This window comes from Lissotriton vulgaris, chromosome 8 (genome assembly GCF_964263255.1).
Source record: "Lissotriton vulgaris chromosome 8, aLisVul1.2, whole genome shotgun sequence".
Lineage (NCBI taxonomy): Eukaryota > Metazoa > Chordata > Amphibia > Caudata > Salamandridae > Lissotriton > Lissotriton vulgaris.
In genome coordinates, this window is record NC_141696.1 from 1,410,332,243 (window position 1) to 1,410,355,897 (window position 23,655).

At 46.4% G+C, this 23,655-nt stretch overlaps 1 protein-coding gene across 1 annotated transcript in view; it reads right to left on the reverse strand.

Moving 5' to 3' along the window:
• Window positions 1-23,655, reverse strand: part of BRWD1 (bromodomain and WD repeat domain containing 1) — a 2,503,800-nt gene that overhangs the window by 2,414,008 nt on the left and 66,137 nt on the right. Inside the window, exon 7 of the mRNA XM_086935423.1 lies at window positions 18,214-18,374. Within this exon, the coding sequence (XP_086791549.1) occupies window positions 18,214-18,374 (161 nt within the window). The remainder of the gene's footprint in view (window positions 1-18,213; window positions 18,375-23,655) is intronic.

A 23,655-nucleotide genomic window follows, 5' to 3' on the forward strand; every position in this document is an offset into this window, starting at 1 on the left:
AGTCAGCCTATAGGCTTTTTAGCAGTCTTCGTTGCCGAGCCGGAAGGCAGGTAGTCGCAAATTTGCGATTGGCGTGCACCTGGACCCGAAGGTGGAGGTGGAACCGAAGCCTGGCCCGGTGTAGGGACGTGAACAGGGTCGACGTTTGTACTCACAACCTGTTGACCAGCTGGAATTGGATATTCCTCTTCTGATTGTTCTTCGGGTCGGGAAGCTGAATCTTCCGCTCCAGAAGAGACGACCTGCTCCTGCTGTTCTTCTTTGGAGTATAGATTGACTGGAGTATCTTCGACGATGACGTCTGGTACCGATAGAGGATTGTGCCATGACTCTTGTAGCTCGACGGTCTCGGATAGTCTTTTTGGACCGGAACGAAGCGCAGGCCTGGTAATCTCGGCCCTCGTGTTCTGGAGAAAAGCACAGAGTGCACACCTCATGTAGATCAGTGTGGGGGAAGTTGTGTCCACACTGAGGGCACTTCTTGAAGGGTGTTCTTTCCATGAGTCAAAGGCACAATGGCGCAGTTGGGCCCAACGGCCCAGACGATCACCGGAATCGAGAAGTGAATCTTCTTTCGACGCGGGTATGAAGGAATAACGATCAAAGACAACAACAACAGTAGAATGGAAGTCGAAAAGAGATCGGTAACAGAACCGAAAGATAACACATCCGAGCCCGATGGCGGAAAAAAACAATCTGAAGATGGAGTTGATGCCCATGGGCATTATGCTCCAAGGGAGGAGTCAGCTACCATACAAAGACTCTTCCAAGATAACAAAGTGTAATCATCCGGGCCCACCACCAGATGGCAATCTATGCACTAGTATGTGATCTGCAGCCCATATGCCTCGAACTGTAGTTCAAGGTAAGTAATTTATTTTCTTATCTAGTTTTGGATCCTTCATAGATTCACATGCTTGAATCAGAATAGCAGTCTGTAACTGGATAGCTATAAATAATTATAAGCATAGACAGTACGCGTGTGGATTGTCGGTAACAGTATAATATATCATCATTGAACATGTGGAAATATGAATGCAACAATGCAACCCATTAAAATACAGCAACAATAGTAGAAATCAATTACAGTTTCAGAGTCTCACAGTTAAATAAATGGCTTAAAACCTATTGTCCCACGGCAGCATCACCTTTGTGGACAAACTCCAAGCAGTAGTGTTGAGTTAAAGTGTGAACACTCTTCCATGTTGCAGTGGGGCATATTCTTGTCCAGCAGAACACAGGCAAACAAAGCATCAGATGTTGACACTGCACTTGTAGCATGCGCTCTCGATTTGGTTGAGAGGGGTTTCCCAGCCTTGCTGTGACAAAATTGAAGCGTGGCAGCTATTCATCTAGCAATGGTAGCTTTGGTGACTGCGGAACCTTTAAGAGGGAGGCCATAACAGATGAAAAATTATTCAGATTTTCAGAATGGTTTAGTTAGCTGAAGACAGAATTTAAGACACCTTTTAGTCTCTCCACACCTCCAAGGTGTGGGGAGACTTAAGCTGGAGATTACAGACATGGAAAAAAGGTTTGCAAAATGATAGGTTCATTAAATTGAAACAGCGATGGCACCCTGGGAATAAAATTAGGGTTTGTACATAATGGCACAGTCATCAGTGAAATGCAGGAAAGGCTCTTGAATAGTAAAGACCTGAAGCTCACTAACCCTTCTAGTGGACATGAGGACCGACTAAAGAGCAACTTTCCAAATGAGGATCTTGAGATACACTCGGGTTGGGTTCGAAGGGCAGCTTCATCAGCTGTGAGAAAACCACACTGAGGTGCCATTCTGGGGGCGTGGCTTTACCTGAAGGAAAAGTTCTAAGCAGTCCAGGTCTACTCAAACAGAGGGGGGGTGACTGAATCAAGTATTATCATCAAAGGCACAGTTTTGGACCCTATGCCCTCAACAAGTTATGCTAGTCACAGGCGTTTTAGGCTTTTTAGAGTCGCCCGGCAAAACCAAAGTGCAAAATCAGACTCAAGTCAGCAGCCAGCACAATTTTTTATCAGGACAATTCTTCACCTTCGCCGCTGGACAAAGGAGACAAGGCAAAAAAAAGGTTGTGATACGATTCAAAAAAGGCACTAGAGCACTGGCAAAACCGTCCCCCACACTTGAACACAAAAAAGGGAAGGGGGGAATACTCGGACCCTGGATGGGACCAGCCCAAGCCCACGGGGCAATAAGACCCGAGTCTCCAACTGGGGTTGATGGGGCCTCTCCTCATGGTGCTACAACCATCACACTCCTATACCCAGAGTAGAAGTCAAAAGGCAGCTGCGACATATTAAACCGCGGTAACATCATTAAGCTGATAGATGCCATCGGGTTGTCAAATGCCGTAACCTCACAAGATATCATCTCAATTGAATTCATAGCACCAGGACAGGAACAAACAACTGAAACTACGAAGGTCACCTGGCGCTCGAGTGAGGTAACGAAGAGGATCTTAAACCACACTGAAACCTTTAATCAGTGGGGCATCACTATACTTCCCGGCAGGGAACCAGGATATCTGTATGTCCTACAGAAAATCTGACCCACTGACCACCAAAGAGCGGAACAAAGAAAAGTCTACTCGGTCCTTAGGAGTGCCTGGGAAAAGACTCCTGTCCCAGACTCGGAAGATCTAAAGGCACCAGAAGGCCTGTACAAACTAAAAGAGGGAATGGAACAGACCTATTCATGTCATGGTTGGCGGGCTCACTAAATTCAACCCGGCTGCTACGATGACAAAACAGCAGTCAAAATGAAAAGGGAACCTGCCCACTAAGGGTCTGCTCTTGGAACAGTAATCGAACAAACTGGGAGAAGAATCGACAATCACTTACCTTAGGTCATTCGAGATCATACTATTACAAGAGATATGGCTGACAGAGCCGCAGTACTTGGAAGGGTTTAAAACTCACCACACACCTGCCATCAAAGCAAAATCATCAGGAAGAGGCAGCGGAGGTCTAGCGATTTTCATATCAACAAATAACGCAATCACTTCATGGGACCTCACAAGTTCATCTTACTCTTTCCAGTCTGTGGGAATCTCCTTCAACTCCCCCAAAGGCCAGCCCAGAACCATAATCATACTAAATGTGTACATACGTCCAAACTCCGCGTCCAGGCAAAATGCCTCAGAGGAGTTGATAGCAACAGTACTAGGAATGAGATCAAGGTTTCCGAAAGCAGACTTTGTACTTTCTGGAGATTTTAATATGTGTGTAAATGTCGGTCCTCAAAAAAAACGAAGTAATTAAATCACAAGAAAGTGTTTGGGCTATACCACCACAGGACTACCCTGGATGGCTCAAAGAAGACCTGAAAGGATGCACCCTACAAGGAAACCTAGAACAGCTTGGCCTTAGGGCTCTTAATGGGCGCTTCACTCCAGACAAGCCGCCTGGCCTCATCAAGCCTCATCAAATATATTGGAGTCCGAGTGGTACTTTTTTCTGAACACCCATTTTAATAACCAGGTCACTGGCACAAAGAGCACCAACACTAACAGATTTAAACATAGTTTCAAAACACCATCGAATAGGGTCAACAATGGACGAGCTTTCCCACATAAACTTAATTCACAAAAAGGAATTAGAGGGACAAAAGTATGACAACCGCATTGAGTACGGCACAGGTTTGAAGGATCTAATCGAAAAGCAGATAAAAAAGCGTCGGAAAGATGGGGCCCCAGGACCAGGCGGAGTTCCTCCGGCTTTGTTTAAGGAGGACCCAGCTTTCTGGGCATCCACACTAGCTCCACTTTTTTCTTTCATTTTCGCAAAGGACCTCCTTCCACCTTCTTGGCGAGGATGGATCCTTGTCCCAATATTCAAAGGAGGGGACAAAAAATCCCCCAGCAACTATCGGCTAGTTGTTCTCATTGACAATGAATCCAAGTACTTTGCAGGCCTTTTGCTAAATTCACAGCACCGGGACGCCCCTTGGCTGGGGCAGCCGTGCGCTATACAAATTACCATAACATTAACATTAACACTACGGGAATGGGCCGAGAATCATTCAATAATCCCACTAAACCAAACTGGCTTTACAAGTGGGACAGGCACTATGGTCAACCTCATGGCTCTCTCGTCTTTGACAGATCAGGCAGAGCTTAGCACCAGATCGCTTTACATAGGATTTATAGACTTTAGCTCAGCATATGACAAAGTCAATAGGGGCAAGCTGTGGCAGAAGCTTCTAGATCTGAACATCCCAGATGGTTTATTAAGAGCTTTACAACTACTGCATCAGGACACTTGGGTCAAGATTGGAGACAGCTCCAGACTGTCAAGACCAATTACTACAACTAAAGGACTGAAACAAGGATGCGTCCTGGCCCCCACACTTTTCAACCTATTTTTAGCAGATCTTCCTGAAGCCCTGAACAAAACAAACTCCCATGCTCCCAAACTAGGTAGTCTACAGCTGTCAAATATTTTATATGCAGATGGCGTGGTTCTTTTAAGTAGCGCAAAGGTGGGCCTACAAAGACTCGTGGACGCAACCGCCGCATACTCAGACAAGAATGAGCTTGTGATAAACAACAAGAAAACAAAAATCTTGGCAATTCATCCAGGAAGACCAAAAAAGCGGACATGGGTCTTAAATTCTGAAAGAATTACAGAAGCCAAATGCCACAAATACCTAGGAGTGATCTTCAATAACAACAGAAGATACAAAAACCACCTGGGAGAACAAAAAAGAAAGAGACAGCACTAGCTTTTGCTCTCAGTTCCATCCATAAGGAATTATTTGGCCCAACTTTTGCTCCAACACTACAGGTGGCGCAGGCAAAAGTCATCCCAACACTAACATATGGAAGCGAGGTGCTTAAGGGATTGGACAGTGATCAACTGGATACAATTATAGCAAACATCTTCAGAACAGTCTTTCACTGACCATCTTTCACGTCACCGGCACAAATCAGGCTGGAACTGGGCATCTGTAAGCAAACTCTGGGCAGAATGATGTATTTCCTAATGTGCTGTCACAAGCTGAGGCTACCCAAAGAAGGCAGCTTAGCAGAACACCTATGGTCTGATCTGAAAACAAAACGATGGCAAGCGGGGTATCGATATTTGTCAAATGGTCTAAAAACCTTAGGACTGAGTGAACTATGGGACCTACATGTCAGCCAACACGAGTTTAAAAGGCTAGCGAAAAAATGCACTAAGAAGCTCTCCTCAATGGAAGATAAGGCGAGCCTTGCTAAAAGAAGCCATGGTTGGATGACCCTCATCACATATGATCAGCTGACACCTCAGAGCTACTTAACTTGTACATTTAATGCACGCATCAAACTCCGATTTTCTAAATTAAGACTGGGGGTGATTAACCTGTCTTGCCACTTCCCCAAATGGAAAAGAGAACAAGCATCGGAGACATGTCGATTTTGCGGCAAGCATAGGGAAGATATAATTCATGTTGTGTGCCTGTGCCCTAGCCTCCTGAAAGAAAGAAGGCTTCTCCTGCGGAGGGCCTGGAACAATAAGGAAGTCAGATCATGCAGATCTGTAGTACTGGCCTGCTTCGACCCACGGAACACATATCCAAACTGCGCACTGGTGAGGTTTATTGGCTGCGCAGAAAAAAACTAGGGAAGGGGAGATGCCAATTGCCAGCTCAGCCAGAGGCACAGATGCTTGGACCTCCATAAGAAGGACAATACTTCCCTATGGGCACCTCGAGAAAACTGGTCAGAACTCTAAATGCACAATTAACACAAACAAAGGGAAGTGCACATTGGCTGGACACCTTCAGTCCGCTAGATACAAACCCGGCAAGTCCCATCTTGAACGACGAGACAGTTTCTGCAGGTGCAGGGCAGAAACAAGAGAGTTCAGATACATGGTGGGCTGACTTAAAACATGGATATTTGACAAGTAATCCTCCTCCCCTCCCTAAGAGCCTTGAGACCCTCTGGGTATGTAGTGCGCTATATAAATTTTATGACTTGACTTGACTTGACTGGGCTTTCTGTTTCTACTTTTATTGTTATTCAACAAGTGTTTCATTTTTATTCATAATTCTATCAATTGAATAAGTATCAAAATTGTTTTATCTTTTGTATTGTGCAAGGGTTTTTTTAAAATCAAGCAATAAAGTTTTACTTACTTACTTAGGAGGGAGGAGGAGACTGAATAGAGACCAAATAGTCATCCTATTCATCCTGTGGTTTTGGCGAATGTTCATGAATCTCGCCGTTCTCACGTTCATATGGTCTTCTCTTGGGGTGGTATATTTGGCACAGGTTATATTCTGGATGTGCTTGGTGGTGGCAGATTTAATGGCAAAATAGAACGAACTGGTTGGATAGGTAATAGTAGGTGTTCCTGTGAGGGGTCAGGAAAACGTCTATTATGGTCTTGAAGCATAGCTTTCAAGTACTTTAGTAAAAAGGTGGGCATGAGAACCTCATACGGCCTGGGTTATTGATGGTAGTCAATGTTGAAAATAAAGCCATGGTGGAGCAGAATATGATTGATAGTGGCATTGATCATAATTATCAGAATGGTCATCCTGACATTTTACTTGGAGCTCTGAGAGACTGAAAGCATCTCCCTAAGATCCATCTTCATCAATCTTGTATATTCAGCAAATGGCTAAGCAGAGGAGGCAATATTTTTACCTTCATCGACGGTCCCATCAACAATAGGTAATGGTAATGTTGTTGTCGACTGACCAGACTCCGTCAACAGAATGTTTGTCGACACTGCTGTCGCCAAAAGTGCCTCATTGGACAATAGTTGTGCCAACTGTGCATCCATCATCGGTGCCTTCATCCACAGTTTAGATCCAGATGAAAACTCGGTAGAGGGTGCCCTCATTGATGACTTGTGCGCTGACTGGACATCTGCCAATTCTGCCTTCGATAGTGACTACGAGGCTCGACCTTCCATCAATGGTGCCCTTACAACTGTAGCTGCAGGGGGATGTCAACGTCACTGTTTCCAACGACTATGCTGCCGTACATGTCGTTGTCGACACTGCTGGCGTCTGAGTGGTCTATGATTTTTGTGTTTTGACGTCAACGGCTCTGAGGAAGGATACCTTTTAGCTCCCTTTTCCTGTCCTGTGGAGTCATGGTGTCATTTCTCATTTTGCAGGGGATCTTCAAGGCCTTTCTACTTCATTTAGAAAGACCATGGTCAGAAGATCTGGACCTTTTTTGGGTTGTATGGGAGGAATGACTGTCTTCACCAAAAGCACAAGATGTCTGGGCTTTGGATTTCTTTAACCATATAAGAAGACGTCCTTCTCTGTCTAACAGGATCTTTGCGGAAAAGGTATGACAGATTCTGCATTCCTTCATCTGATGTGGAGGATAACGGCAGTACAGGCAGTCTTTATATGGGTCATCCACATCCAGTCTTTTTTTCCACAGGATTTGCAGGACCTGAAGAGACCAATTTTTTAAGATTCACACATTGTAAAGATATAACAAGTACAGAAGTAATCTGAAGAAGCAGAGCCCAGGGAGACTCCCTTTACACGACGTGCAGTAGAAAGTCTGAGGGATTCAGCCTCTGTCTACAGTATTATAGAGGGTGCTGTCGTCTGATTGGTTAGGTTTCAGGTTTGGTCCTTAAATATAAAAAAGTACCTAGATAGGCTATAAATGCAGCTTCCATTACCATTATGGCCTATGGTACAATGCACACTGCTTACTATGGTACAGTGGGACTCCCACTTAGAAAACTAGGAATGATTCAAGCATGTGCGTCTGTAAAATATCCAATACTGGATAAAAGGAAAACAACAGAAGTTTTGTGTGCTTGTGACATCAGACATACCGGTAAAACCAATGTGCTACACAATTCCCTTGCATGCACACATGTGTTGGGAAGAGTGAGTGGGACCGATCTAAATGTAGGTTTAATACCCCACAGAAAGCTCCTATAAATGAAAAGTTGTAAGGGGCAGTTTGGTATCACGTGGGAAGGGATGAGACTAAATGCGCTTGCCCAGTGTTCAGCAAATAAATGCTACCTAATAGCAGACGTCTGCCTTGAAGTCTACTCTCCTAAATAAACATCTGCCATTATTGTCTATTAGTTAGTTGTAGATCTTGAACTGACACAGGGGCTTATCGAGATAAGTATTCATCTAGCATATGAGGAGTATCTCGTGGACACTCTGCATCCCTTCCAATTGGTTTAGTGTTTTTCCCCTCTCTGTTTCCCAGATGGATTTCTGGAAGCATAGTTATGTTCTTATCCCTCTGTGTGACAAATATGAGTTCCCTTTATATCATTTGGCCATGGTAGACATCCCTCGAACATTCCATATTAAAATCTTATATTTGTTTAAGCTCATCCTGGGTCAGATTGTGAGGTCCATGGGGGACCAGGTGGAATCTCCATAAAATGTTTTTTTTTTAAACTCACAAAGTCATCTGGGGTAGCAGTTCTTAACCTGTGATCTGGGGACCCCTGGGGGCCAGTGAATGCTTAGAAAATGCTATTAACAGATTGTTCAAGAATTAATTAAGTAATAAAGAAGCAAAATCTAAAACTGAAAATGTTGAAACTTTAAGCAAATATGAAGGAATGTTCAGATGTGAGTCCCTTGCTGACTTTGCCACTGGATTCAAGCAAGCTGGGCTGAAGACGGCTGGAATGCCAGAAACCGGTCCTCGGAAGCTTGTTTCCGGTCCAGGGAAGACATGGCTTGGCAGTTCGGGCTGGACTGTTGCCATGAGGCACAGGGTAAGACTGATTTGCATATAGCCATTTCTGAACTGGGGTGGCAGAGTGGGCTAAAGAACGGTGATGGATTAAACCCAGATCTTTTGACTGGGTGTGAGTGTTTGATTGATTCAGATGCTCCGTCCATCACCACCCCCTTTTGTACAGTATTACTTTGGGGCACTTGTAAAGGGACGCTAACCAGACAAGTTCGCCCTGTAAAAGGGTTCTTATGATTTGGCTTGCCAGCTTTTTGTCCCTGGGCTTGAACCCGTCTATTTTGCGGTTTATCCACGCTAGTGAGAATACTTTGGATGCCACCCAGCCTGTTAGGGCCTCTGCTTGCAGACCCAGTGGTAGTCCACTTGGTTTATTTCACAACGCTAGTTGGTGTTTGTTAGTATGGAATACAATGACTACTATCAAGAGGAGGAAGACCCCCTCGCTGACTTGCCCTGGGGTGATGCCTTTTATGAGGCAGTGGATACCTCGATTTACAGGGTGGTTGACCAGGCCATTTCCCCTTTAGAGGATAGGCTCTCATGCCAAGCTTTTGCCAAAATTTTGCAGCAGATTGGCCCCCTCCCTTCACCCCAGATTCCATCTACTTCATCTCAGGGCCCTCTTGGCTCCCCACCACCTAAACGCTCCTGTGAGGCAGGAGTGGATGGGGATGCTTTTGACCGCCTTAGGCATGCCTTCATGGCTAGTCGCCCAGCGGTTCCCATCACAGTTCCTCCTGCTCCACTCCCGTTTTTTCCGACCAGTCAGGTTCCCCTTCCTACAGTCCCAGTCCCTCCGTCTCTCCCTGGAACATCAGAGGAGCCTCCGAGCACCGCGGACATTTTGATTCCCAATGATATAGTCCACCCTCGGTCCTCTGAGTGGACCCCATCTGATAAGTTTGCTGCTTATGTGTCCGCCCATATTCGGCATCCTCTCGAGAAAGAAGCTCGCAATGGTCTGCGGCCAGAGGGTCCCCGCCCCACCCTTGACGGTAAGGTAGCTTTGACACCAGATATTGACCCGCGGATGGGCACCTTCCTCCAGAAATTTATGAGGGATCCCAAAAAGGGGATAGACAGATCCTGGAAGGCCTGCCAGGATAAACTCCTGGACGCCCTAGGCCCGATCACAAAAATACTGGATATGGCGGAAGAGGCTAAGGAGTCAGGCTCTATTATTTCCCCCGAAATCCTGTCAGGCTGGGCACAACATGTAGTGATCTTCATGAGCAATGCTAATTCTGCTCTTTCCACGGAGCGCCGTCGGTCCCTTCTTATTAAAATTGACCCGAAGTTAGGGGACCTGGTGGATTCTGAAGCGGCCGCTATCACCCAGGGTGGTCTATTTGGCAAGCCCTTTGTGAAGGAGCTTGGTAAATTTATTAACACCTTCACCTCGCTTGACCAGGCTCAGTCCACGATCAAAAAGGTGTTCCCCCGTGTTTTTCGCGGGGCTGGCCGAGGAAGGGGCCGCTTGAGGAAGAGGCCACTCGGCCGGTCGTCAACAACGTCAGACCAACCAGAGAGGCTCCGGACAATATCAGGACCAGTCCAGGTTTGGAAAGTTTTACCCCACAGGAGGAAGGAGGAGTAAAGGGAGAGGATACCGTGGAGGAGCTGCAACCTCTAGCCCAGGTGAGAGTTCTCCCTTCTTCCCCACAAGACATAGGAGGGCGGTTGGCAAAGTACTTTCAGGTTTGGTTACCCATCACGCACGATGCATGGGTTCTACAAACTGTGAGGGGTAGAGTTCGAAGGGACCCCAGTGCAAACATCCCCTCCTCGCCCAATCCAGTTCTCTGAACAGGACGCCCTCCTTGTGGACGAAGAGGTTTCTTCCCTCCTCAGGAAGGGCGCTATCTCCCTTACTACTCAGCATGCCCGGGGATTCTTGAGCAACATATTTCTGGTCGAACAAGACCGATGGCGGCAAGACACTGATGATAAACTTGAGCGATTTCAATCAATGGCTGGTTTATCGCAATTTCAAGATGGAGGAGATCCATCCTCTCAGGGATGTTCTCCGGCCTCTCGTTTGGATTCTCCAATTCCTCTGGGGTCACCGTACTTACAAGTTCACGTCTCTCCCCTTCGGCCAATCGTCGACCCCTTGGTGTTTCACCAAGGTCCTCAAGCCGGTATGGGAATTCCTATGCTCCAGGGGTGTCAGGATGATCTTATACCTCTTCTCTTGATGGCGGCTTGTCCCGACCGCCTGTTGCAACAACTTCAGATGGCGGAGTCGCTCCTTCAGGATCTAGAGTTTTGGATCAACAAGAAGAAATCTGTTACAGCCCACCCAGAGCATCATATTTTTGGTATTCGTCATAGACTCCACTCTCAGCCTTCCAGGCAGGAAAGTGACCAAAATTCGCCACGAGTTGCGTTGTGTTCTGGCAAAAAAACCGATTTTCCTTCGCCAGTTGGCTTGGGTAGAAGGTCTTTTGTCTTCTTCCTTACAAGCCATCTTCCCGTGCCCGCTCCATTACAGAGCTCTGCAAAGCCTCAAAGCTTTCTTCCTTCGCAAAGGGTGTCCATATTCACACAAAGTCCTCTTGTCCGTCAAGGCAAGGTCCGAAATACAGAGGTGGTTGGACCACATGGAGGCTTGGAACAGAAGGGCAATCTTCGGTTCTGCTATGGACGTGGTGATAGAATCGGATGCCAGCAGGCTTGGTTGGGGTGCCAGATGCAGGGATCTCTCTCCTGGAGGGCTGTGGTCACCCGGAGCTTCTAGCAGGGTCTTTTGCGGACGAGAGATTCAGTGCAGTCTTGTGTGCTCCTAAAAATGGAAAACAATCTAAGCGGTCCGTTATGTGAAGCATCTGGGGGGCACCAAGTCAAAGGCCCTGTTGGATTTGATGGCAAGTTTTTGGCAGTATTGCCTCGACAATCAGGTCTCCGTCATGGCGGAGTATCTCTCGGGCCGCGACAATTTGGAAGCCGACTTCCAATCTCGCCACTTTTGGGATTTCAGTCTCTGGCGCTTGGACCAATCTGTTTTCGCTAGGTTGAGCGACCTTTGGGGTCCTTTCTCTGTGACCAGTTTGTGACCAGACTGGACCACCCGGTCCCGCGTTTTTTCAGCTGGCGGCCGGATCCTCTGGCGACAGTAACGGATGCTTTCCTCCAGAGTTGAAGTGCTTAACAGGGGTACGCTTTTCTGCCCTTCGAAATGATCACGAGGGTGACTGAGCAAGTTCACAGGCAAGCGGCAGATCTGGTGGTGATCACCCCACTGTGGAAGTCTCAAGTGTGGTTTCCGGTTCTACTGGAACTTTCTTGGGATTTTCCAATGCTACTCTGTTAGATTTGGGGGTCTCTAGTTGGCACATGTAGGTACTTGTGACAAATAGGGACCCTCCCCTCTAGTTAGGATAAGGGGATTACACTCCCAAAATACCCCTGCTCACCCCCTTGGTAGCTTGGCACGAGCAGAAGGGCTTTAATTCAGAGATGTTGTAAGTTAAGCAGTTGTGCCCACATACAGTAACCCAGTGACAACTATCCAAATGGACACCACACAGGTTTTATATAAAAAAAAATCAGTAGACTTTATATAGAGTTACCACAAGACCATAAACGACAAAAAAAATACACACTATGATTACTTTACGATGGTAGATTTAAGCTTAGTTCAGTTCAGTTCTTAGATGAGACACTCTGCGTCAATGTACCTTAGGTTGCGTTGCGCTTCCACGACAAGCAATGTCGCAGAGATGGGAAATGTGGCAAAGTTTAGGTGCAAAGAACTAAAGACGCGAAGATCTTCCAGATGCAGCACGCTTCTCTGGGATGCGAGAAGTTCTCGGTTCGATGCGTGGAATACAGCGGCGACATCTACAATGCAACAGCAGCAGCTCCAGCGGCGATGCTCTTCTCCCATGATGCATGAAGCTTCCGCTCGATGAGTCCACAACAGCGGCGGCATCTAAGATGCGATGGCAGCAGCTCCGACGGCGGCGTGCTTCTCGGGGATGCAAGGTGAACTTGGTCAATGCGGTACAGTGCGACAGTTCCAGCGGCGACGCCCTCCTTCGGAGTTGCGACGGCAGGCACAGCGACAAGCTCCGCCCTCGTTGCGTGATTCTTCTCCTGATGCGGTGCATTGCGACAGCTCCAGCGGCGACACCCTCTTTCGGAGTTGCGACGGCAGGCCCAGCGACGGCGACACGTAGTTCCTGAGAAGCCCAAAACAGCAGCAGGCACTTCCAAAAGAACCCTGGGGAGCTGGGGGTTGAAGTCGGTTGCCCCTGAGACTTCAGTAGGAGGCAAGCTCTTTTCCAAGCCCTTGGATATCCTTCACAAGTTGAAAGCAAAGTACACAAAGTTCCTTTCTCCTTCCTTTGGCAGTAAGGCAACCACTGCAGGCCAATCCCCCAAGCAGCACTTCAGTTTGGGAATAGTCTCTCCTCAGTTTCTTCAGGTTCCTCCCCTCAGTAAAGGTTTTTTCTTTTAGTCCAAAAGTAATCTAATTTCATGGCATCAGGGTCCCAATATTTACACCCCAAAATCCTTTGTTCTCTGAGGGGAGAGGGGCCTTTACCAAGTCCAAACCAGTTCTGAAGCACTCTATTTACAAGACTTCTCCTTTCCTTTCACAGTGCAGGGAAGGCACATCAGACGCCCCACAGGAGGTGGAGCCAGCATTGTGGAAGGCAAGTACAGTCCTGGAGCACTTTGTTTACAGGACTCCTTCTCTTCTTTCAGTGTGCAGGGCAGAGACATCAGCCGCTCCACAGGAGGTGGAGCCAGCATTATGGAAGGCAGGCACAGCCCTATTCAAGGTTCAGGTGGAACTTCTCCCTCCCATCTAGATGCAGATCTCTCTATTCACCACTGGGTGACTCAGCCTGTCTCTTGGAATCCCCCAGCCCTGGCACTCACAAAACCAGACATAGGAATACACAACCTAGCAGCAGAGGCAGGTTTGAATGGTTAGACAAGCAAATACCCACTTTCTAAAAGTGGTATTTGCAAACACAGAATATTAAAATAAACGTTGCTAAAATATGTATTTTATTATTCTGAGTTCAGGCATTCTAAACTCGAATTTCTACCATGTTCTCTGAGCCTGTTGGGATTATAAACATGTAACAATCTAACAGCCCATTCTGGCCTATGGAGAACAGGTAGCCTTGCAATAGTGAAAAATGAAAATGGCTGTAATTCACTATTAGGACATGCCACACACACAAGGGGTTGTCCTACCTTATACTTACAATGCACCCTGCCCTTGGGTCTACCATAGTGGTGACTGATATGAAGAAAAGGGAAGGTTTAGGGGCTGGGAAGTGGGTGCACTTGCCCAGTCAGCATGACAGTACCAGACTGCGCGCAGGCTCTGCAACGGCAGACCGTAAACACATTTTACAAGGCTGCTTCTATGAGTGGCACAACCAGTGCTGCAGGCCCACCAGCAGCATTTGGATTACACGCCCTGGGCACACTCAGTGCACTGTACTAGGGTCTGACAAGTAAACCAAACATCCAATTATGGAATCACTAATCAATACATCAATTTACAATAGGAAGCACTTGCACTGTGGCACTGGATAGCAGTGGTACAGTGCCCAAAGCATCTAACACCAGCAAAAATACATGAGGGAACAGCAAAAATGGAAGGGAGACCCACGCCAATGGTGCCAGGTCTAACACACTCCCCCTGTTTCCGACTCTCCTCATGAGTCCGGACGGGTCTCCTCATCCGCTAGTGTCCACGAACTCGCTGAGACTCATGGCGTGGCGGATTTCCAGAGTAGATGGGACGCCACTGGCCTTTTGAGAGAGGCGGAGTCCTTTAACTCGAAGGCATGGGCAGACAGTACTGTCAAGAGGTACAGATCCGCATGAAACAAATGGACCCGTTGGTGATTGTGACGGGGTTTTGATCCCTTGGTCATGGATGTGGTCCACATCGTGAATTTTTTGGCCAAAATGGCCTCTGAGGGTTTGGATGATCGGTCTGTTCATACCAGTGAATGGCGCTCCGGTGGGTGAACACGCCTTGGTTTGTCGTCTATCGCGGGGCATACGCCTGTCCCTACCTCCAGAACCGCATTATTCCTCTCTCTGGGACGTTAATCAGGTCCTTAACTTATTTTTATCCTAGCAGCAGAATAAGTACCTCTCCAGAAAGGTTAGCCATGCTTCGGTCTAATATTTCTTGTAGGCGTGTGTCAGAACTATGGGCTCTAGACATTTCTAGCAGAATATTTACTCCGAATGGTGTAACGTTTGCTTTGCTTAGACGCACGAAGCGACATATCAGATCAATTTCCTATCCACAGTTTCCTGATTCCCCAAAGCTTTGTGTGGTTCATTGCTTAATAGCTTCTGAGGACATGATGGAGGAGTCCCATCCCCCAGGAAAGAGACCGCTCCTTATTTCGCTTCGGAAACCCTTTAAGGCAGTTTCTTCACCCACTATTGCCAGGTGGGTCCGTTGGGTGATGCAGGAAGCAGGCATCAGCCTTAGGCAGTTTGGGGCACACTCTTCAAGGGGAGCCATGGCTTTGAAGGCCTTCAGTCTAGGGGCGCGTCTGGAAGATATCCTCAACGTGGCAGACTGGTCTTCAGACTCCACATTCAAGCGGTTTTATTTTAAACCGATACATGAATATGGCTTATTTGGTTGTGGGCAAGCTTTAAACAAGCATAATCCTCGCCTCCAGTCCTGTTATAGAATGAAAAATTTCCTAGCCAGCGTAACAGAAAGTTTCAATTCTATTAAGGACTCGGAGGCGAGGATTATCTTGCCCTTGATTCCTAGAGGAGATCCCTCCCCGTACTACAGTAAGTAATGTGGTCCATTCAAATGTTAAGACTCGCCTTATTCTGTACTGTGTATGACTTTCTGGCAATACTTGCTCAGTGCTTCCTCTGGGAATAGGTTTCCTCTTGCCCCCAGGTTCGGATTCCAACAAATAGAGCTCCTGAAGAGCGAGGGAAGGCTATCTGCGCGCTCAGGAAGAGAGCACACTGTTGATGGACTTTGTTGGGCTACCTGAGCCCTGATTGGACATTGGTTTCATGTGCTGTGATTGATTGTTACCATGTATTTTCTTGTTTTGACTATATGTTCCCTTTGTCTCATGGGAAATGTAGTCTTCTGTTATATCTTCGCTGCTATTCATTAAAGTGAAGAAAGAAGGCATAATCCTCGCCTCCGAGTCCTTAATAGAATTGAAACTTTGTTACGTTAGCTAGGACATTTTTCATTCTCTTGTGCTCAGGTCAGTGCAGGGGTTTCAGTGCCAGGCCGGGTCCTCAGGTGGCTGTCCAATGTCCGGAGGCTGCACTCATGCTCGCTGGCTGTTTGAGGGGCTTTGCTGAAAGGCTGTGCCCAAACCACAGGAGCCCTCGATCTCCAAGAAAGAGCTCCCTTTATGGTAGCTGCCTCTTCTTGTTTTCGGAGGAGGACTCAGGATGGTGCAGAACAGCCACCGCCAAGCCAAGATTTAAGGGGGGCGAATCATTTTGTAACCAAGGCTGAAAAGCACAGTTTCATTAGCAGTGCTTGTTGATCAAGGTGCCAGTCCCTGTGCCGAAATATGACTCAGATGAGCACCAGGGCATTGTATTACTTGTGAGCATTGTCTTGGGGCCTTTGACAATAGAACAGGGCAGAAGCTGGCTCTGCTGACCTCAGAGCTTACTAAAGAGCATCTGCCATGTTCTATGGCCAAGCTACACCCCAGGCTCCCCCTTCTAAAACAGTAGTTAAACACATATGTCTATTCCCGAGCTTTGCAACATCCCAATCTTATATTCATCATAGTTGTTTGCACTATGTTTGAAGTACATCCTTGAACCTCATGCACAGCACACAACACCTACCACGTAGGCCAAATTATATGCCATTTCCTATCAATCATGCAGTTAAGAGTGATAGGACCCAGTTACAAATTGTAACACTTCATGGACTTACCAGTGCTAAGAAGCACTTTATAAATGCTAGAACACATCTTCCATTAGGCTGCAAGAAAATGCATAAAATAATGGAACCAAATACAACATAACCTGCAGAAGCTGGTCAGCTTTCATTCAGCTTTTTTCCCTCCAATGAAAATTTCTAATAGGTGTTCCCATGCTAAAATGTATTTTTGAGAACTATCAACCCCTTGCTCAACTGTATTCAACATCACATTTGGCAAACAATTAAGTGAAATGCACTATAAAAAATATGTGTAGTGCAGACTGGTTGGGGAGGTCCAAAGTTATTGGTGAGGACAAGTGATTGTTGTGGAACCAAGACTACAGTGGTGGTGTAGTTCACGATCTTGCTAAACATATGAAGCGCTAGAAAAAATGCTACAAAACAAGAATATGCCTCCTCTAATTCATATAAAAATGTACACTTTTTAAATTGATCACATTTTGCATTTTGTTTGCTTTAAATATACATATTCGGTGTCCGAAACGTCAAAATCAGCAGGAGAGTAGACTTACAGGTAGATTCATCAAAGACCCGTTTTGCGAGTCTTTAATAGCGATTCATAAGGAATCGCTATTACAGACTCGCAAAACGGGATTCATGTAGGAATCGCAAAATAAATTGCGATTCCTACACATTCCTTATTTGCGATTAGCAAATTGCTAATCGCAAATGAGGAATAACTCCCCATTCATTCCTATGGGCCTAAAGGAATGAATGGGGAGTATTCCTTATTTGCGATTAGCAATTTGCTTATCGCAAATAAGATAGCGATTTCAAGGGTGCCAGGGGTGTCCAAAGGACACCCTGTAGCACGCTTGAAATGCAAATTTACACAGGTGTTGCGCACACACTTGTCCAAAGGACATGTGTGTGTGTAACATGCAACAGCGAAAAATGCACTAAAGTGCTTTTTTCTACTTTTGCGCTATTTACCACGAAGTCAGACTTAATCCAATTCCTCGCAAATATGCGATTTCGCAAATAGCGATTTTTGCATTTGGGATGATGAATCCCAAATGCAAAAATCGCACTCGCAAAGGGCCAGTTTTTCAGAATCTGGCCCTTTGCGAGCGCAATGTTGTTTCATGAATCGGGCTGATAATGATTTGAAATATAGCACACTTATAATAAGCATATGCTACAAATTGAGGTGCATGATCTACAAAGCAGTCATACTGCCTCTGGAAGATGCAAGTCTCTGGAAGAAACATGCATTCAGACTATGGAATAGTGGGGTTTTAAAATGCCTCAATAGGTTTCTAAAAATAGTATACTAAATTGAAAATGGATTGCTCTATAAAGGCATGCAAGAACAAAAGTCAACATCAATTATGATTGATTGTTTAACGCAACCAGCAACAAGACTGATTTATAGTCTAAGGGGCTAATTGAAATAGGATTATGAAATGCTAAATTTATGTGCCACCTAGTTTAAATGTAAGATGATTTACCAAGAACGGTTATACTGCCTTAAAAATAAAACTGCCTAAATTTTTGAACAGAACTTCACAAGGTAAGGCATAACTATTCATTACAAAAGATTGTTCTACAGTATAATTAGATACAGCAACTGCGTACCGTAAAAATTCTTTGTCCAGTGCGATCAAAGGCTACACAGTAAACAGAAGAAAGGTGACCAAGAATCCTCCGGTGCATCTTTATGTGCTGATACATGCTTCCTGGAAACGCAGAGCTAAAACGTACACATCCTGTCAACTTCTTGCCACGCTCCACCTCCACTAGGACAGCATAAAAGTACAACAATGAACAAAGGCCACAAAAAGTGGACATAAAACCAAGTATCAGAATCATTTGTAAATCAATTGCAAAGAAATCAATGTAATGTTCATATAATTTGAATCATGGAATCAACATATTCATTAGAATAAATGGCTTACCTGTAATCCTAGTTCTCTTCCAGGGGGATCCTCTTCAAAGTCATAAGCACTTAATAGTCCAGCTCACAAAGAGGGGGTGGGGGGGGGGGGGGTGGGTTTGGAAATCACCGCAACATGGGTGGGACTATTCAGTGCTTACGACTATTGAAGATGATGACATGGGAGAGAAGGCTGTAGGAAGCTGGCTCAGTATATAGTGTCCACATATGGTGAGGCACTGTGCACTGAGTCCAGACAGCCCTTAGTGATAGTGTCTTGGGCCCTGATAACCAAAGCTCTCAAGAGAAAACTGTGGAGAGCAGCTAAGGCTTGTTCAGGAGGGTGTCACGCAGGTGCATTAACCACAATAGGCAGTCAGTAAGCCTTCACACAAGAAAGAATCACACAAGTTATCATGGGGATGAGCCTTGCCTTTACACTGTGTTAAGTTGACATGAGCTTATTAGAAGTTTAAACGCAATTTTTTCCTTTCTGCAGCCTCTTTGCACACGGCACACATTATTATAAATGTTTAGAGTTAAGCAAAATGTTTTGCTTCACACGAGAATAATATGTTTTTCTATACTAGCAGCCTTGCTTGGTAAGCTTTGTCTGAACAGTGAGTGCCGGGGCCTTCAAGGTTATTTCAAGACAGTGGTTTTTGTTCGGACTGATCAGCGCACGTTCTAGACATAACATATATGCAGCTGCGGCCACCTCTGATTTTGGCGCGTTTAATATTGCACTGCGTAGGCATGGTCACACACACTTTTATTCTTTATGGGGACTTTAATTTCCATCTAGAGGATGTGACCTCAAGGGACACTCTGTTACTGACTGAATCCTTAAAGGCCTGTGGTCTCCTTCAACTTGTGGAAGGTTACACTCACCTGGCCGGTCATACATTGGATGGGGTTTTTTCCAATGATCTCAGATTAAAGATCGGTGCCCCTATCCCTTTAGCATGGTCAGATCATTCGGCGGTTCCTTTCGAGCTTAAGGCTCTCAATCATTTCCCTCAGGCTCCTGACTCTAAGAACTGGCAACTTAGAAGAAGATTCAGGCATATTAACAACGAAGCGCTTGTGGCGTTCTTGAACAGTTTTAGTCTTGTTAACAGGGACACCGATTGTGCCGCAGTAGAGCTCTCCAACACCATCGCTGGGGCGGTAGACAACTTAGCACCCGCCAAGCCTCACTACTCCGACAGAAGAGTCCTTCTGCACCCTGGTTCTCGGATAAACTCAGAGGACTGAGACAGGGTTGCAGAAAGTAAGAAAGGCTTTGGCGTGCTGATCTGGACTCAACCTAGAACAGACAGCGATATAAACAGCTTCTGAAAGATTATAAAATGGCTATCATAGAGGACAAAAAGTCCTACTTTCTTAACCTGACTACCTCTCTGAGTTCCTCTAGGGAGCTTTTTAAGATCGTTGACGTCCTCTCGGCTCCACAGAAGGTGGACTCCATAATGGAATTCCAGGAGCTCTGTAACAAGATCTCAACTTTCTTTTTTACGAAACATTCACAGCTCACTGGAGATCCTGAATCGGGGACTTAATCAGGGGTCAGACATCTCTTTTCCCCCTTCACCGACTATGGTAGCGCCCTTCTCAGCTGATCTCAGGCCCCGCCTTCTCACCTTCTCTTCTAGAGGTGCTTAACCTGGCCATTACGGAGGGGATTTTTCCCCTTCTTTGGAAATTGGCAGTGGTTAAGCCCCTCTTGAAGAAAGCCTCACTGGACCCTGGGGTCTTAAAAAACTTCAGACCCATCTCCCTGCTTCCTGCCCCTGCGAAAATACTCGAAGTCCACCTCAACCAACATCTTACCACCTTTCTGGATGACTCGAAACTATGGGATGTCTCACAGCATGGCTTTCGGAGAGCCCACAGTACTGAATCAGCTCTGACTGTGGTGATAAACAACATCCGTTCGAAGGTTGACAGGGGCCAGATCACCCTGTTGGTTTTACTCGATCTGACGACGGCCTTCGACACCCTGTCCCCCTCCATCCTGGTTGCCAGGCTTGGAGAGATGGGGGTCGGGGCCCTGCCCTCAGACTCCTAGCTTCCTTCCTCCATCATAGGGAGCAGAGAGTTAAACTGGGTGATTTCCTGTCACCCTCCACCCCGGTGCAATGTGGGGGCCCTCAGGAATCTTCCTTAAGTCCCACCCTCTTCAATATCTATGTGGCCCCACTTGCCAGGGTGGTGAGATCCTATGGGTTCGAGGTGTTATCTTATGCTGATGACACCCAAAACATTGTCTCCCTTACCCAGTCGGTGAAGGACTCTGCCCTCAATTTTAAAACCTGTATGGAGGCAGTTTCCCGCTGGATGGTGCAAAACTTCATGAAACTAAATGGAGTAAAGACCAAAGTTTTGATCTTTGGGGGTGGCCATGACATCTGGTCTAAAGAATGGTGGCCGGACTCCCTTGGGGATTGTCCCCTTCCCTCTTTTTCGGCCAGGAATCTAGGGGTCCTGATTGACACCTCCCTCTCATTCGATCTTCAGGTCAGCAGGACCGTGTCAACATGCTGCGGGATCATTAGGATCCTGAAAAAGATAGGATCATACCTCTCCCTCGATGTGAGAAAGCGGGCTACGGTAGCATTAGTATCATCGAGGTTGGACTACTATAATGCGCTGTATGCGGGCATGAACAAGAGTTCGATCCACCGCTTACAGATGGTTCAGAATGCGGCGGCCAGGCTGGTGCTTAACCTTCCCAGGCTCTCCTCAGTGTCCAAGGCCAGGAAAGATCTTCACTGGCTGCCCATTCAGGCTAGGATCTCTTTTAAACTTCTTTGCTTAGCCCATGGGGCCATTTATGGCACCGGGTCAGAGGGCATTAGGTCCCTTCTTGTTCCCTATGCCCCCATTAGAGCGCTTAGGTCCTCCTCTAAAAATCTTCTCCAAGTGCCCAGATTCGTCAAGGCCAGGTGGGGAGGGAGGGCTTTTTCCTCTTTGGTTCCTAAGTTGTGGAACTCCCTTCCGCCCGATCTGGTGGGACAACCATCTTTGCTCTTATTTCGCAAGGAGCTAAAAACATGGCTGTTCCGAGAGGCCTACTTCTAAGCCCTGGACAAGGTAACCTTTGGAGACTTGTTGGTTTTGATTTTGCTTTGCCTGGCGCCTTGATGCCCATGGGCTAAGTTTGCGCCCTATAAATTTCGCTTCATTCATTCATTCATTCACTTGGAGAACATTCACATGCAGAGAACTGTTGCAGAAACTGATTTAATCCATTTCTGCTAGGACCAGAGGTATGGAGCCACCCTTGTAATCCCAAGAGACCTTATGTAGATATAAAATAACCTACTAGCAAGGGAGGGAGAAATATAGGTATATTCTAAACCGGTTTCATTTAGCATTGTAACATGCTTTCTCCTTTTGTATGTTATGGAATAGTAACGATGCTGATAATCTTGTTGCTTGTAATATGTCTGCTTGTATTAGCTAAAATACTGCGCATGAGAACACGGCATTAGAAATAAATATTTGAAATGTGCTCGTGTATCTTTTTACTCCCTGTTTTGGACTGGTATGAGAGTATAACGAAAGAGTGCTCATGTGTTCCACATTGCCTGAGGTAATCTAAGTTCCATGTTCTGGGTTGTCTAATCATTGGGGTTATGGAAGAACCAATGAGAAACTGATTGCTATTCTGGTAGGGGATTGTGGCTACTAAGGTGAGTTTTGGCACACCCTAATTCACTGAGGTTCCAAGTCTCTATGCACAGTTCTGTGTAGGAGAAGAATCCCTGCTACAAAGTGTTTATAAAAATAATGTAGTATTTATTATCACAATACTAATAACTAACTTGGTCTATCTATTATCAGTAGATATCGAATACACAAAGGAATACTTCAGAAAAGAGGTAAATAGCATAGAAAAACACATAAGCCCCTATAGGGAAGCCAAACCATACACTAAGAAAATGGTATGCGAGGTAAGTACCAACACGAGACTGATACCCGTGGATAGAGAAGTCAAGGGGAAGCAAGACCCACCAAAGGTGAGTAGCTAAGGACCCCACGGACCCAGGTGCAGAGTGGTTACACTGGGTCAAACGTCCATATGATAACACAGGATAAGTCACAGTTATTATTTTCTTGTTTCAGAACCATTCCCAAAGGACCCAGGGGACACCAATAGGATCAGGGAAAGGTGGAGAGCCACCTCATCTGTGGATATCCAGGGAACCAGAACACCCACACTAGAAAGCCCAGGTGCATAGGGGCGTAGTGGTGGCGGAACCGCCCATTGAAGGCAATGGAGGGTCTTGGAAGTCCATCAGCTACAGCAACTCGTGGACCAGGATGGTGGAACCCAAACGTGGATTCTGAACAAGCAGTACCTGAAAGCAGAGGGGAAAGTCCAAACCAACCAGATCTCTCCAGGAGGCACAGGAGCACAATGCCACCCCTTTTCAGAAGAACAACGGTCTTAATGAACCAGCTGTGTAGCACAGGAGCAGTCTACGAGCTGTCCCAGGACAGATGAGGAATGCAGGAAGGTCAGTGCCCGGCAGGACCACCAACAAGCCTTGGCAACCGTAAGTCGGTTCAAAGGAAAAGATGCTTGGTTGCAGACCAACAGGGTCTGTGGTACTAACCCAGCAACAGTAAATCAGGGCCGGCCCTCAGCACGCAGGAGAGCCAGTAGGAATCGTTGGAGCCCCCTCGAGCAACCTTGGCAGCAGGCACAGGGAGTTGCAGGGAAGCCTCAGCATTACAAGAATGATGGAGGCCCACAATGCGGAGGATGCAGGCAGGACGTCGTTCTTGCAGCTTTGCGAGGCTTGAGGCTGAAACTTCATGGAGCTCGTAGATCTTCTGTGAGGAGAGTCAAAAAAGTTGTGGCAACGGTAGACAGACATGATGCACAGGGATGAGGTTCAGGTCGGCTGGAGAGGAATTAGTCTCCCAAGTTTCAGGAAAGACTGGTCAGGAGTCAAACAAACCACAACCTGTGTTGCAGATCCGGGCGATGCCCGTGGGACAACAGGACAAGCAAACCGGTCGTGGACATAAAGGGGCCTGCGGATGCAGGGAAGTGACTCCTTCACTCTAGCAGAGATTCATTCTTGCTTGGTGCATGGTCCAAAATCCCCCTAGCTAGGTGTTTAACATCC